The 14,914-nt window shown below is 38.8% G+C and overlaps 1 protein-coding gene across 1 annotated transcript; it reads left to right on the top strand.

The window, feature by feature from the left end:
- The first annotated feature begins 337 nt into the window (after positions 1–337).
- On the top strand, positions 338–14,850 carry RNF175 (ring finger protein 175). Its single transcript, XM_009474893.2, is given in 8 exon segments — positions 338–390; positions 1,583–1,724; positions 8,854–9,008; positions 9,895–10,002; positions 11,648–11,768; positions 12,435–12,568; positions 13,413–13,534; positions 14,225–14,850. Coding segments are annotated over 8 exon segments (954 nt in total). The 3' UTR covers positions 14,344–14,850.
- Positions 14,851–14,914: the final 64 nt, after the last annotated feature.

The following is a 14,914-nucleotide window of genomic DNA, read 5'->3' on the forward strand; positions in this document are numbered from 1 at the left end:
CAGCAAAACAAAATAGGGAACAGCTTTACAGCAATCATTACAGAGATTGCTGTTGTAGTACAATGTTTTCCTTTAGGTACAATAAATATAACGCTTCCTGTCCTTGCAAGTCTAATATAAAGAAATGGTCCTTTAACCATCATTTTAATGCCTGCTTGAGGGGGGGTGGAAAGGAAAAGCTTATCTCCATGTTGCCGCCTTCCCTTTTCTTAGGATGCACATTAATTATGCTATCTCCAGCTGTAGGCTTGCCCCGCCAGCACGCCCGGCGCCGGTGCGCTGCCCGTAAGGGGGCACCCGTGATTGCGGCCTGAGGGACACCGAGTGGACCGCACCGATGAGCTGCTTCGAGGTGCTTAGCGCAAGCATGCTGCCGGCAAAGAAGATGTGGTACTGTGTGGTACTTGCGTAAAGCTGGGAAGAAAGACGTTTGACACTGGTATCAGTACCCACTTTGGTGCTGTGGCATCCGAGTGCAGCATCCATCATGTAGCCATTTCTTTTTAAATGGAAAAAAAGTGTGGCTTCTGTTGCACTTTTGCTTCTGAAGAAGGGATGGGAAAGAACCACGTTTTAAACTTATATCCAGATTTCTGCAAAGTCAAAACTTTTAATTGGATTCAAAGTTTGGCCAGCATGGGATAGCAAGTAATAGCAGCAAAGAATGGCTTCGGGCTTTTGCATGGTTCCTTGCTCAAATCTGGTTCCCAACTGTTTTAACACTGGCTGTGTCCAGGGCAGGCATCAACCAGAACATGCTGCAGCTCCCTTCCACCCCATACGCACGGTGTTTCTCCCCACAGGGAACAAAGCAGGGAAGGGGAAGGGAGACAGTGCATGTCTGTCTCTTCAGCTTCGTTTCAGGGTGCAGTTGGGGTGCACTCAGTGCATACACAGATCTAGAAGCCAGGAGGTGCTGTTGAGTGCTGAAACGTAGGCCCAGAAAGCTCCAGGTCAGAGGAAAACTAACATCCAGGTTAATTTGGGTCAAGGTCAGATGAAGATCAAGATCCTTACTACAGGGGCATGAGGCTCCAATCTAACACAGAAGATCACTCAGCCTTAGTTATGAAGGAGGCTGATTTATAGCTCCAAGACAATCCCCTCCTTTCTTAGGGGCTCAAGGAAACTTTCATTAACTCTAGAAGGAAGATAAATACCAGCTACAGTTCTCACTTTATAGGGAAGGAAACAAAACAGGGGTTTTAGCCCACTTCTGAGTTTGCATTTACCTAAAAGATTATTCGGGGCTCAGATCTGCGATTATGAAATGTCTGCTTAAAATTCATAGCCACTATGCATTTGTGGCTATATTTATGTTCAGGACTGAGTTACTAGAAAAAGAAAATAAAAAAGACGACTCTCTGCCCATTACTTTACATTTCCTTTTTCAGGATAATAGTTCCAGTTACAGAGACCAAGTATTCTCATCTAGTTGGTTACCTTATATCTTCATGCACAACAACACTAACCTATTTCCTCACAAAGTATCTCTCATACATAGGCTTACTGTCACCTCTAGGTATAACAAATCAATCTAGACTTTTTTTTTTTTTAAATAGCATGCATATTTTCTTTTCAGGTTGCAACATCAGAAAATGCATGTGAAGCACCATGGCTGTGAGTCAATGCGTATGGAGATGGTTCTTTTTCTCATTGCAACCTTGGTTGTTGCCCAGACTGTGCTTGTTCAATGGAAGCAAAGACACTGTTGATCGTACAATGTGAACAGCTTGTCAGAAAGACAGCGGTTTTAGAGCTGTAGTGGTTAAGACATCATCTTTCTCAGGTAAAAGTTGGGAGTCATGACATATTCTTTAAGCATTTACATCTGGTAAGACAACTGAGCCTCTGTGGAAAGCATCAAGCCATGACTTTCAGTCAGGTGGAGAATAGCTGTTATGTAGGAAGAAAAAACAACTGGTATTTTATTTTCTCTGTATGCATATTGATGCTGTGGTCAGTCTTTAGTAGGGTAAAGCTTTTAAGGAAAAGGCTTTGAGTTTTCAAACAACTGTCTAATAATGGACTAGGCAGGAGAACAAAGTCACTACCCTTATCTAGCTGAAGTAATGCTACAGAGGGTTCACTGAGAGAATCCAAGACCCCTATTCATCAAGTTGCTCACACACATGCCTAATAAGAGAGAAAATTTGTCTTGTGGTTAAGGTGCTAAAACTGGGGCTTACGGTGCTTCAGCTCACTTCCTTTCCCCTACCAGACTTCTCCGCAAACCTGAGAAAACTAGTGACATGATTTCCACCCCTGACCTCCCTATTCAATAGTTAAAAAAAGAGGCATCTCAGAAAAGGCCGGTCCTTGAAAAGCAATTTGAGTTGTAAGTAAATGTTAAACAATAATGGGGATTACACAGATATTTCAGACAGGTAGAATTTTAAGCACACAAACAGCTTCTTAGCTTTTCCATCTTCATCAGCTGATGAGTGTCCTAAGCCATCTGTAGATTGAAATCCAGTTTTTGGTAACTGAACTTCTTAATAGCAGTGACATCAATAACTGTCATGATCAATACTTTATCTAATTGCTCCTCAGACTCTGAAGGATCATACCCCCTGATTTGACAGGCCTGTTAAACACTAAAGAATGAAACCTTGATACAATTTACAGAAACTGGTTTACTATGGGATATAAAACCAGCCTGATCTATGACAGCTTTACTGTTAGTGGAGTTTCACAGTGGCATAAAATTGCAATACAGAGATTGTGAAACAGGCTCTTCAGCTATACTTTACAGAGTTAGGAACGGTGATGAAATGTTCGTCATGGCAACATATATACAGATGAATTGCCTAATGAAGTCCCAGGTAGCGTAGCTCATTGAGGATTTTAGCTTCATGTCACTAACTCTACATTTACAAACACGTACTCCTAACCCTGAGCGCACACAATACCTGAGCACGTATAGTATAATCGTATATGATACTACGTTACCATTATGTTCTCTTTAACTCCTCTTCTAGACCAATTCTGCTGTATGATTCATTTTATGTTCATGTTAGCATCTCAGTTCAGAGCTTTTCAAGTATTTCTTTCCTATCAATTTCTGCCTTACTGATTTCAACAGACATTTAGAATAAAGAACACAACACTGAAGCGACTGAAGTCACTCAGACTGTCCATGTCTTTGTTTTTCATTGAAAATATTTTGCACGAGACAGGTATCAAATCAGTGCTGAAACACACTTGAACTCCAAGTATGCATATGATGAGCAGCTGGGAAAGTCACGGTCTGCCTGGGAAAGCCCGTGGGAGTCTAAGAAGCATGCACTCGGTGTTGCTTTGGCATTATCCTCCTTAGCAGTACTTAGTTATGTGTACTACATAGGCTTAACCTCTGTCAAAAACGCCAATAGCCTACACTTGTTACAGTCCTATTACTTGTGTAACTTAGTCTTCAGCAACTGAAGCTTCATTCCCAACTGTTAGTTTACAAGAGTCAGTCACACCTACAAAGTGACATAGCCAGTATGGAAAAAATATACTTTAAATGCATTTAGTCTAATTTAGGGAGGCTCCAGTACAACTACAACCATCACAACACTTTAATAAGACTTTGTGATGGTTTTTGTGTTTTTGCAGTGCGTTTTAAAATAAACAAAACGTCTGTGCCAGAAACATCTTGGGGCCTCAATTTTCAGTGCATAGCTGTGTGGCAGCAGCAAGGCCTCTTTCTCCAGTAAAAGAGGAACTGAAGCAGAGCCTCTTTCAGTAAAAATAGTACCACCAGAAGCTGAAGTTCACTTTGCACCGAGTTTTGGCAGTTCCGCTTCACGCTCTGTTTAGTTGGGAGAGTAATATATTCTCACACCTACCACCTATCTATTATGAAGTTACTTTATAATAGTGAACGCTACTCGCAGTGGGTCTCTGCCAGTAGATGGTTTATTGCATTTATTCCATGTTAGGTAACTCAAGCGTGTTGGTCACCAAAACAACTTACAAGTTTGTGTATTATGTTACAGCTGCCCTCATGTTTCATATCCAGACACTTTTGTATAGTTTTCGAACACACTGTCGATCTCATTGCATTAGGTTGCTTTCTTTAAAAGCATGTCATGCAGCAATGTTAAAGTTACAAATTTCTACCAGTATGGTAACTGCCAAAATCTGACCCACTGTACTTTGAAGACTAACAAATAGGACAAACATTAAGATACACAGTTGAATGATTAATGAGATCCGTACACAAGATAGATAGATGAAAAATAACTAGTATACATTGTCGCATCAAATGAAGAAACCTTCTGATTTAGAGGCAGAAACTGTAAAGATGGTCGCATTTAGGACTTAAACAACTTAGTTAATGCATAAAGGAAATTGTCCATTTGACATAAAAATAAACAACAAGGAAAATAATTCTACTGCTTCCCTAAGTACAGGCAGGTCTAGACTTCTGCGTTACAGTTCTTCCAGGTGGCAGTTATTATGCTTGCGTTCATGTGCATATAATTTTTGTTTGATTTGGTAGGAAACATTTAAATAAGTCAAAATTTGAAAAACAACCACATGCTTACTAAAGAGAAAACAGCCCTCTACTTTTGCTTGCTTATGTGTTTCTCTTACTTGCCATCCAGCTTTTGACCTGTTGGTTTATGCCTGTATAGTTCACATATAGGTTATGCACAACAGCGTCTAATACTGAAGAGAAGAAACCAAACACTTTCCCCTGCTTGTAACAACATGCTTGCATCTTTAGGAGCAAAAGAGAAGGGAAAACAGATGAGGAGGGAGAACGCATTATTTTTGAGGGGGGGGGGGTAAACCTAAGGCTCCTTTTCTCTGACCAAGAACTGCTTTCTTTTCTGTGTTCTGTCCCAAGAGATCAATAATACAAGTAGCCAGCTCTCCATTGCATGTCATGGCTTGGAAGGCAGCATCAGCTAACAAACCTTTCTGTTTGATTCTTTGAGGTCATGGTGGCTGTTTGCGTGTATACATCCCTGCTCTAGATGCTCATGCTATTCTCAGACATAGTAAGAGCTCAGAGAGAATTGCACAGTCCTGTTAGTAGCAATAAAGCAAAGGACTGCAGTGATTGACTCCCACCCTCCCCTTCAAAGTGCTTTGCAAACATGTAAAAAAGAAAAGTTTGGTTTCTTTTTAAAAGAAAAAGGAAATGAAGGTCAAAGGGAGCATAAAACCAGCCCTAAATGGAAAGGGCACTCATTAGCTTGCTCAAAAAGAACAAAAAATAAAAAGCAGCAACTACTTACTAGATGCAAGAGAAACAGCAACAGCCTGTACCTTCCAAAAGAGCCTTAACCAGGCTTATCGAGAATGTAAAATGTCTCCTGAAAAAAGAAAGAAAAAAAAAAAAGGCATGCTGGGGAAGGCTCCTATTTCAAAGAGGCAAGAGCAAAAAAGTTGCAGCAAAGCAACCAAGGCTCAGCTGTGGGTAATTTTGGCAAGAAGAAAGAGATTGCCCTTCACCAGATGGCTACATATAAAGTAACATGGGTATGATCCTAGCATGGGGGGGGGGGAGAAGAAATAAGGAAGAGGTTTTTCTAGTAAGTCTTAGCCTAAAATAAAATGTAGGCTCACTCTGACAATTGTGTTGTTTCTTCTAGATGGTAGCTGACCGTTTGGGGTTAACGTCCATATGATGAGGAAGCAGATTAGAGAAAATAATTGCTTCTCAGTTACTTTTGAGAATTTTGTTATTTGAGATTTTCAAAAATAAATATGGAGCCTGTGTTCTGCTAATTTGCATTGTGACAACCTGATTTTCAATAGGTTTTTATCTGTGTTCAGACAATGCTCTCATTTCTCCATTTCACTCACAAATTTTGCATTCCTCTGACTCAGTGAGGTGCAGGCAATTATGTGCTCGCAACTGTAGTATGCGCTCTGGGATGTGGGGTGGCAACGAAGAATGCTAGTCAGAGAATTACGATCTTTGAAAAACCATTCCTATCCTGTCCTAGCCTATCCTATAATTTTTTTCTCAACATAAAAGCAGGAGTCTGGCATATCAAATGGGGAAGGAAGGAAAAAGCTTATTAGTATTCTGACTCTGTATTTTCCCAAAGAAAATTCTAACTATCAGGTACTCACCTCATTCTTATAATGCAATTTGCTTGCCATTGGAAGCTGTCCATTGATGAAATTAAATAAATATATGTGGGCAAAGTTGTTCTCCCCTGGCATAATAGAAGTCTTAAAATATCTGAGATAGAAAGGCAGATTTGTCATGGTCTCAGAACAATCTCAAATACAAAAGCCTTACTTCTGGTCCCATAGGTAGTTGCCCATTTTACTGATTAAACATCTTGTATCATGTGGCAGTCATGTAATGAGAGCTTACTTTGGAATAGAGTTGAAAAATGAAGCAGCGTAGTTATGACAGCATTGATTTGATACCTAAGTAATGAGGCAAATCTTGAAAATAAGGTTAGTTGATTTACTTAATATAGAAATCCCTGCCAATTTCCAAAGTTCTGTCAAGTATAAGCGTATTAATTTAAACCTTAAAAAATCCCAAACAGCTGATTTATTATTTCTTCCATGCATATGTTTTTGAGTATTTGAATACGTCTACATCAAAAGAGGCTAGATTTTTAGAGAGCCAGTTAGCTTGCGTTGCCAAGTTAACAAGTTCTGGTAAGGTCGGTCTGTCACAATAAATCTAATTATTACGCAGTTATTTTCTTTATGTATGCAGTTTTCACCATATGCTATAAGATGGAAAGGATAGCGGAATAATGCTCTTCTGTTGAATTTGCTGGTGATAGGCATTCTTACTCGCTCAGAGTCAGGGGAGTGTTGTGAGGGAAGCAGAAGACAGATGGACATTTTTCAGTTGGTGCTTGTATGACCTATTGAATCTGCATAATTAGAAGATGGGAAAGTTGTCTATGATGCTGATGCTGACTTCAGTTCTAGGTCTTTTTGAGCTCATTTAAAGTACAGTAATGAGAAAAACATTTTACCTTTGGGCAGCAATCTGATTTGTCAGGAAATTCCTCTTGCTATGATGGGTGGATGAGGAAAATTTGGAATAATATGATCCAGATGTTAAAGCTCCCATTTAGCAGCAATGCAGATGTATTATTTTATGGAATTGTCCAGATGGTGACCTTCCAGTATTAATAATAAATCAATACTGGGGTTTTCCTCTGTATGGCTCAATTCCTATCTTTGTCCTCATTTACATGACAAAATACTCATGAATTTAATGTAGAGGCTAATAGTATTAAAATTAACAATCTGGAAGACATAAAAGTCAATAAGGAAATTCGAAACAATTACTGCAAACAATATATACCAATTGATCTGATAACAGCATCACCCGAGAGGAGGCTGTGGTACCATTTTTTAATTAATTAGCATTTCATTTTGCAGCTAACATGATAACAAGGTTCTGTGATAGATTTGTATTAGAAAGTAGCTACTTTACTGAAGATGTGTGCCCTTTCAGTTTTGGCTTTGCCACTTAAATTTAGACTTTGCTTTCAGTCTACTGAAAAAAAAGCAACCCACAGTACGTAAGCACATTGGAGGGGGATCACGCTGGACGGTAGCAAGGCAGGCAGGCAGGCAGCAGGGAGCCCTTGGTGGCCTTCAGTGAAGGCCAGGAGACCTCAGGCTCCACGATCAGGGACGTGTAGGGACCACTGACCTGTGGCATGCCAGCAGGGCTGCGTGGCACGCAAGGAGCTCTGTCGCTTTCATGGTCACAAGCAGCAAACCGTGGTCCCGTAAAGCCAGGGCTGCAGGGTGGAGAAACGCATAACAGTGATGTGATCTAATGATGCCACATCATTATCTTTTACAGGTGCTTCTATCTGTTAATTTATTTATACTTATATTTTGAAATATCAGTTTGCATAATAGTTGCATGCTTTCTGGGGTTTGGGGGGATTTTTTTTAAGAGTTTCTCGTTTTTCTCAGGAGGAGAAGAAGAAGAATCAGTCCTGCTTCAGTTGAAATCTGTGGCAAAACTGTGTTAGGTTTCACAAGGAGTAATACACATTCCTTCAGAATTCTACTTTTTGGGTTAAGAAAGGAGATTCATCTTCCATAGAAATAGCTTTTTTACTCTAGGTGGATTGTGCTTTTTGTTAGCTTTTAAAAAACCTTCCCACCCCAAACCAAACATAAATTTGAAAACCATCTCTCCTCAGATTTTTTTTTTAATTATTTTTAGTAGCCTTTCTGTAAAGCTGCAGGAGCTAACTCTACAAACACATATTAAAGTCAGTCTTGCTTTATCTTTGTCATCACCAGGCTTCCACAATCCCAAATGCACGGTTTATTAATGCGGTCATGGAGAGAACTGACATTACAGAGATTTTGACTCTTCAGTGGGTTTCAGATATTTGTAGAACAATATGTGTGGTTCTGTAACTGAGCAGCATCCCAAATTAATGCAGCCAAATGTGCCTTTCTGAAAGTTCATAAGAGCAGCTCTAAGGCTTAAAGGCCAAACTGCCTCCACCGGTTTCAGAAAACTTGCTCCCAAAGCTTTAGCCCTGTGGTCACCATATATAATTTGAGTTAGAAAACAAACTTTAATGTTTTTTTTTTTCAGTAGCATTAATTCTCTCAATAGTCAGTTTAGTGTTTTGAGGATAGGATGTGGCGGTCTGATACGTTGTATGTCAGTGTTATAACCATTTATTACAGTGGGATTACTAATTATTTACAGGGTGCAAGGCAGACTAACATCATTATTCTAGGGTCAAAGGCCCTCCTGTGTCAGATGCTGGACAAGTCACATTTTTTTGAATGAGTTTTACAGTTTGGCAATCTGTTAATCAAACCTAACCATGCAAAATGAAACTGTAGGATGTCATTATTTTGAAATGACTGTCTCAATTTTGCCAACAGTTAGTCACACTACTGCAGATGTGGGTTGTTCCTCTTTATTTCACCATCAGACTTTACTGGTGGAGATCTCTGTCCATGTGGGGAATGCTCTCAGTTATTACCAGTTGCATCATTTTCAGAGCAACCCGCAAGCCTCTCTCAGGAAGAACACCACAGTATGTCCTTTTTTGTTGTTTTTGCCTTGGTTTGGGGTTTTATGGTATTGTTTCTTAAAGGAAACCCATAGAAGGAGAAGAGCGAATAAGAATTTCCCTGGAACAAATCCTCACAGGTTACAAAAAGGGCCATTAGCAGTTGAATTTGAAGGAATCTTCCAACTGCAGTATGAATAAATTTCTCTAAACCAGTGTTTATCAAACATGACGTGCAAATGAAAAAGAATTAAATGAGTTAAAATTAAATTCATTCCATCAGTTCCATCTTAGTTTTTCATTCTGCAGACTCTTACCATCAGCAATGATCCCAGGTGTTATTGAGCCTGAAGAGCTCCATTTGGTATATACACCAAATAGTCTGAATTTATTCCTTAAAGCTCCCTCTGCCTTCCTAAAGAGAGGTCTGTATTCTTCTTTCTCCAGTCTTCTGAAACTCCACCTCTCCACCCTGGGCTCGCAAAGACAATTATTAATGGTTCAGAGATTGCTTCTGCTAACTTTTAAGTATTTCAGATAAATTTCATTGGTGGTATACTGACTTGACTATATCTAACTTACCGCAGTTGTTTTTTATCTGTTCTTGTCCTGTTCTGGCCTATGTCTCCTTCCTTCATAATTCCCAACTGTTAATTATGTTAGCAATCTGTTCACAATTACCATTTCTTGTGAAGACTGAAGCAAAACAAAAAGGTGTTTGTTTGGTTTTTTTCTTGTACTTTTTCCTGTATTATACATTTTTATTCACCTTTAAGTAAGGGAGAAATATACAAGTGTAAAACTATTGAATTTATATGAATACTTCAGTAGAAGCTACGTATGTGGCATTTTGTGCCACTCTGCAAAATACACAAGGTCTTGAGCAGTCTTTCTTTTCTCTTATCCATAGGTTGATCTACAAATGGTTTGTCCTGATCTATAAACTGAGTTATGCAATTGGTATTGTGGGTTATCTAGCCATAATGTTTACCATCTTAGGATTTAATTTATTGTTTAGGTAGGTATCATCAGGTAAAATTGGGATTGGCAACTGTTATGGTTTCCTATTTCATAGATTTTACTTTGTTTGCAGTGAAATTGCTCCATACTGGTCTCTACACCACCCACCTCAACATATGAAACCCCTTTTACGCTGTGTAGCTGTAGGTTCTGTTACTTCTTGATTTTTATTATTGCATAGTTGGTCTGAAGTTTGATATTTAGTCATTTTACAACTTGTGTTTGTGGTGTGAAGAGGGGAAAAACCTGAAACTTCATTCAGCCACTCTGTTCGCTCATTTAATCCCCTAATTTAACTGCTGAGTTAATCCTCAGTCCTTCGTTTACGTATCTGAAGGAGATGAGACATAAAAAGGTTTGACATAAAGGATAAAAATAGATAAGCACATTCATATCAAAAACACATTATAATTCTTTCTGATAATTATGTTTGTTGCTAGGGGGTTCTCCTCTTTTTATTTTGCTATTGCCAAAGACAATATTGTATGTCCAGATGATTCTCAACCTAACCTCTTAATCCAGCTAGAATTTTTGCTTGGGTAGAATTTGAATTTTCTTTATGTTTGCCCAGGACTTATGTCTGACTAGCAGCCCAGTCAGAGCTACTGTGCTGGACTCTGTCTGAGGCGCTGTCTGACCAGAAATTCCAGGGATTCCTCAAGAGCGTGTAGATCAACTACATAATGCATCTGCTGTAAGTCCAACACTTCTTGGAGGTATTGGAGAGATACTGCAGATACGTAAATCAGCTGTTCCTTTAATTGTCAGATTTATTGCCCATACATTTTATAGTTGATTAACCCAAAAATACGTAGCTCTGATGCAAAATTCTTGGCAGAAACTTAGCAGTCTTGTGTTACCAATACTGTTAAGCTTTATTCTGTTGAGGTATTTTATTTAACCAGCTAAATTCCCCCACCAGTGTATTTTAAAGATATAACTACAAAATTTGTTAGCTCTATTTTAAAGGTTCTTACTTGGTGCCCTGTTGCAGCAGAAATGACAAGTCCTTTTCAATGTTGAGAAGCTCCAGTTTTATGAGTATTTGGTAGCCAGGTTTCAGTCTCCCAAGCCCTGTAACACATACAATCTCAGAGAGGTGACAAGAGATGTTAACATTTTTGCAGACTCTGCTGGGTTGGGTTTTTTTGGGGTAAGGGGTTAAATACTGCTTGCTGCAATATAGCAAAGATTTTATTCTGAGGAATTTGTATTCAAGAGGAAAGTGGGCTCATTCAGCTACAGAAACTTAACATTTCTTTGACTGGCATCTTACACCTTATTGAGATTTCGCTGATCTTGTTGCTTCTGCAAAACAACAAAATATATCTAATTGTTCTGTATAATAAGGCTCTAAGCAAAGTCCCTTTCTACAAGAAAATCTGTCAGCTTGGCCTTCCTATAACAGAGCTGAGTAGCTGTGGCTCCAAAAGCAGTTCATAGCCTACTTTCAACATTGCTTGCCATCAAGCATATTGATACTTCAAGCATGAGGGTGTCTGCTGCTGCAAAAGAAAATGAAACTAAACGTGCAGTTTGAAGGAGGCAGGAGCTAACTGGAGTAAAAATCTTGTTGGTATTTTATTCTGGCATTTTGGTCAAGAACAGACTCACCCGAGTACTCTGTTGTCGTTTTATGACAGAATTGAGTCTGGCGACTCCGTGAATTTTGCTGTGACACTGCTTTTTTATGGACTGTACTATGGAGTGATGGGAAGAGACCTTGCAGAGATTTGTTCTGACAACATGGCTTCCACCATTGGTGTAAGTGCTGGGGATCATCCTCCTGAATACCACTTGCAAGGACTGGATGTGAGCTCTTGACTCTCTTTTGCCCCTAGGTTCATGAGAGTAGGTCTACTGGATACTCTTGCAGTACACTAACCTCACTTCTCCTTGAGGAGAGGTGTTCTTGTGCCATGGACAAACTGTTGAACTCCCTTGTCAATCTTATGATTAGAAGAATAGCCTTAATGAAGTAGTAGCCAGTGACATATGCCAGGGCTTGATTTGGGGTTTCCAACAGGCAGGTCCCTATGTACAAGAGACTACATAATTTTCTTAATTGCCATAGGAAGACAAGCTGCTTACTTCCCCAATGTCTGTGAAAGACTCTTCTTGCCCTTTCCTTTTTATAGCTCTTATCTTCCCTTTCCAAATAAGGTGATTATCTCAGCACAATTCTTTTATGTCCCAGTTACTTAAAATCAAGCAGATGGTTGCTAAAGTTCTTGCATCAGCAATAAGATTTAATTATTTCTTAGTAACTGTGCATCCTGGCACTAGTAAACTAAGAAGACAACTGTAGCCATTTTCATGCTGTCCTTCTCTGTGATGGCACTTAAAATGTGTTTATGCATCCTTGACTCTAAGCAAATATTTTGTTGTTCTTTGGCTCCTTTTTTTTCCCTGTAAACTTGATCTTGACAGTTTTACAGCATCAGTGGCATACCAACAAGTAATTTGTCCAATGACATCTGCACAGTCTGCAGGCATAAAATTTTTGTGGATATAAATGAAGAAGGGATCATTGAAAATACCTACCAGCTGTCCTGTAATCATGTGTATCCTTTCCATGTAATTGTGGAACTGTTGTTTTCTCCTCTTTTGTGCTGCTTTAAAAAATAATAACAATGGCAATAAGTACCAAGAAAAAAAGGAACCAAAACCACATTCAGAAACAATATAGTACAAAAGTAAAAACAGGAGCATGAAATATATTTCAGTTCTGTGACACAAGTTGAGGCCATGCAGCTCTTTGACAGACAAACTGATGCAAGGGTGGCTGTAACCCTACGGTTTCAGGCCTAAATCTGCCTTCCAGGTACTTTGTGCACAGCCTGTGTGGGTGTGCCTGGCAGTATGTTGGACCAGGCATGCTGACCCATTGGTCAGGCCTGCTAATTCAGGCTCCCCTGTACTGCAGAGGATTTCCTCTGGCTGTGTCTGGGCTGTGTTTGCTGGGTAGTTTTAAGGCAGGTGTGGAATCCTTCTCAAACGATGGCACATACATACCCTACAGCCTGACAGAAGACCCAGCGTCTCATACTCGGGGTTACCAAACAACTCAGCATTTTGCATTCCGGAAACTAAAACAAAAGGTATCACATGCATGCTGGAACAATCTTACTAATCACCCCCTTCTGCAGTTCATAAAAGTATCGTGGCTTCTTGCGAGCTGGAAAATATGAATACCGGTCTGGATGTTCAGGACATTGGATTCAACTTTAAAATAATTCTAAATATTCTAAATATTTTAAGTCATTTGAAACTGCTCGGTTATAAAACAAGGCAGTACCCATGGTCAGTCATTAAAATTATCTGTTGATGGTTTGACTAGGTTTGCAGATGTATGCAGTGGGCCTTGTTTATATTTGAAAGATTCCTTAACAATACACCTGATGCCAGGTTTCACAAATCCTGCGTCTGTGGTTGGTGCATTGTTGGCAAGAACCAGACTTGCCCGTACTGCCCTGAGAAAGTTGATTTGAAGAGGATGTTAAGTAACCCATACCCTCTCCCTAACAAGTGTGCTTTTGATTTGTATTTTCTAAACCGCAGGCTGATTACTTACTAATTCCTGTTTTGATCTGCAGTGGAGGGATGAGATGGCCACATTAAATAAATGAAAAACCAATTATTATTAAAGAACAATTATATTTAGGGAAGATGATAGTTCTGTTTGGCTTTATCTTATCTAAGACCCCAAGAAAGCTAGGAAAAGAAAAGTGCATATTTATTTTCCTTCTTGATTTTAAGACATCCGGAAATCATTTTTATAATGAGAGGAACATTTTAAAGAATGTAAATCACAGTTTTAGAAAGACCACACAGTGGATTTTGCTCTTTAATGAAATAACAAAATTGATATAATCCACTTTCAGAACAAGTGCTGGTTTTTTCTCCCTTTTCTTAGTAGTTAGTAAACATTTTTCCTTTAGCAAATGAAATAATAGTTGAAGATCTCCTGCTGCATTGGTAGAAACCTGCTTGAGTGGAAGCAAAGTTTGGCTTACTTTTTTCAACCCTATTTTAACCATATGTGAGAAGGATATTTAATTTTAACCTTACCTCTATAAAAAAGGAAGTAAATTAGAAGAGTCGAAAAGAAGGCATTTCAAAATTTTAACCCAATATTTTTTATTTGATTCTGGCTAAGAAAAACACCAAGATTTACCTATTGTTGCATTTTCTCTCCAGTTTCCTTAACAACAGATTAGGTGGGAATGCACACATATTGTATGGACAACTTTCGGACTGGCTCTGCTATCTGGTGTTTTGGCAACCGGTTGTTATAGGCATCATCCAAGGCATTAATTACTCACTGGGTCTAGAATAGGACTCAGATTATTAACAAGAATGCAAAGTGTTGGATATTTACATGTCTACAATAATATGCATATTCTGTACTTAATTTTAAAAGACAAGAAAATAGCAGTTGGTTGAACTCTGGTGTGCTATACACCCTTTTGCAGGATCGTGACTCTTTTTGCATTACAGCAAGACTGTACAGCATGCTATTAAAGCATTTTTTTATTTTCTCAAATAAGTAGTAAAAGAAATTGCTGCCTTTAATGGGAAGATTGTGCTAGGAAAAAAAAAGGACTTATTTCTTAGAATGAATATCCCCTGAAAAAAAAAAAGGAAAATAAATATTTTAAGTTTTTTTCATTATTAAAAATATTGGTAGTGGCTTCCTGTTGAAATTCTGACTACAGAAAATTGTGCAGCAGATAAGAAGAATTTTAAGTCAAATAATGGCTTTATACGAAGCAAATTCTGAAAAATGGCACCCAAATAGTTTGTTCATTTGCTTAATGTAAGGTAATACAAGATTACCACTAGCTTTTTTTCCCTCACCTCTTTCAGCAGCTCTTGCATTGTAACTAACTCATACATCTTCCAATAGC

This window comes from Nipponia nippon, unplaced genomic scaffold, assembly GCF_047370975.1.
Source record: "Nipponia nippon isolate SJK-2023a ecotype South Korea unplaced genomic scaffold, ASM4737097v1 scaffold_6, whole genome shotgun sequence".
Lineage (NCBI taxonomy): Eukaryota > Metazoa > Chordata > Aves > Pelecaniformes > Threskiornithidae > Nipponia > Nipponia nippon.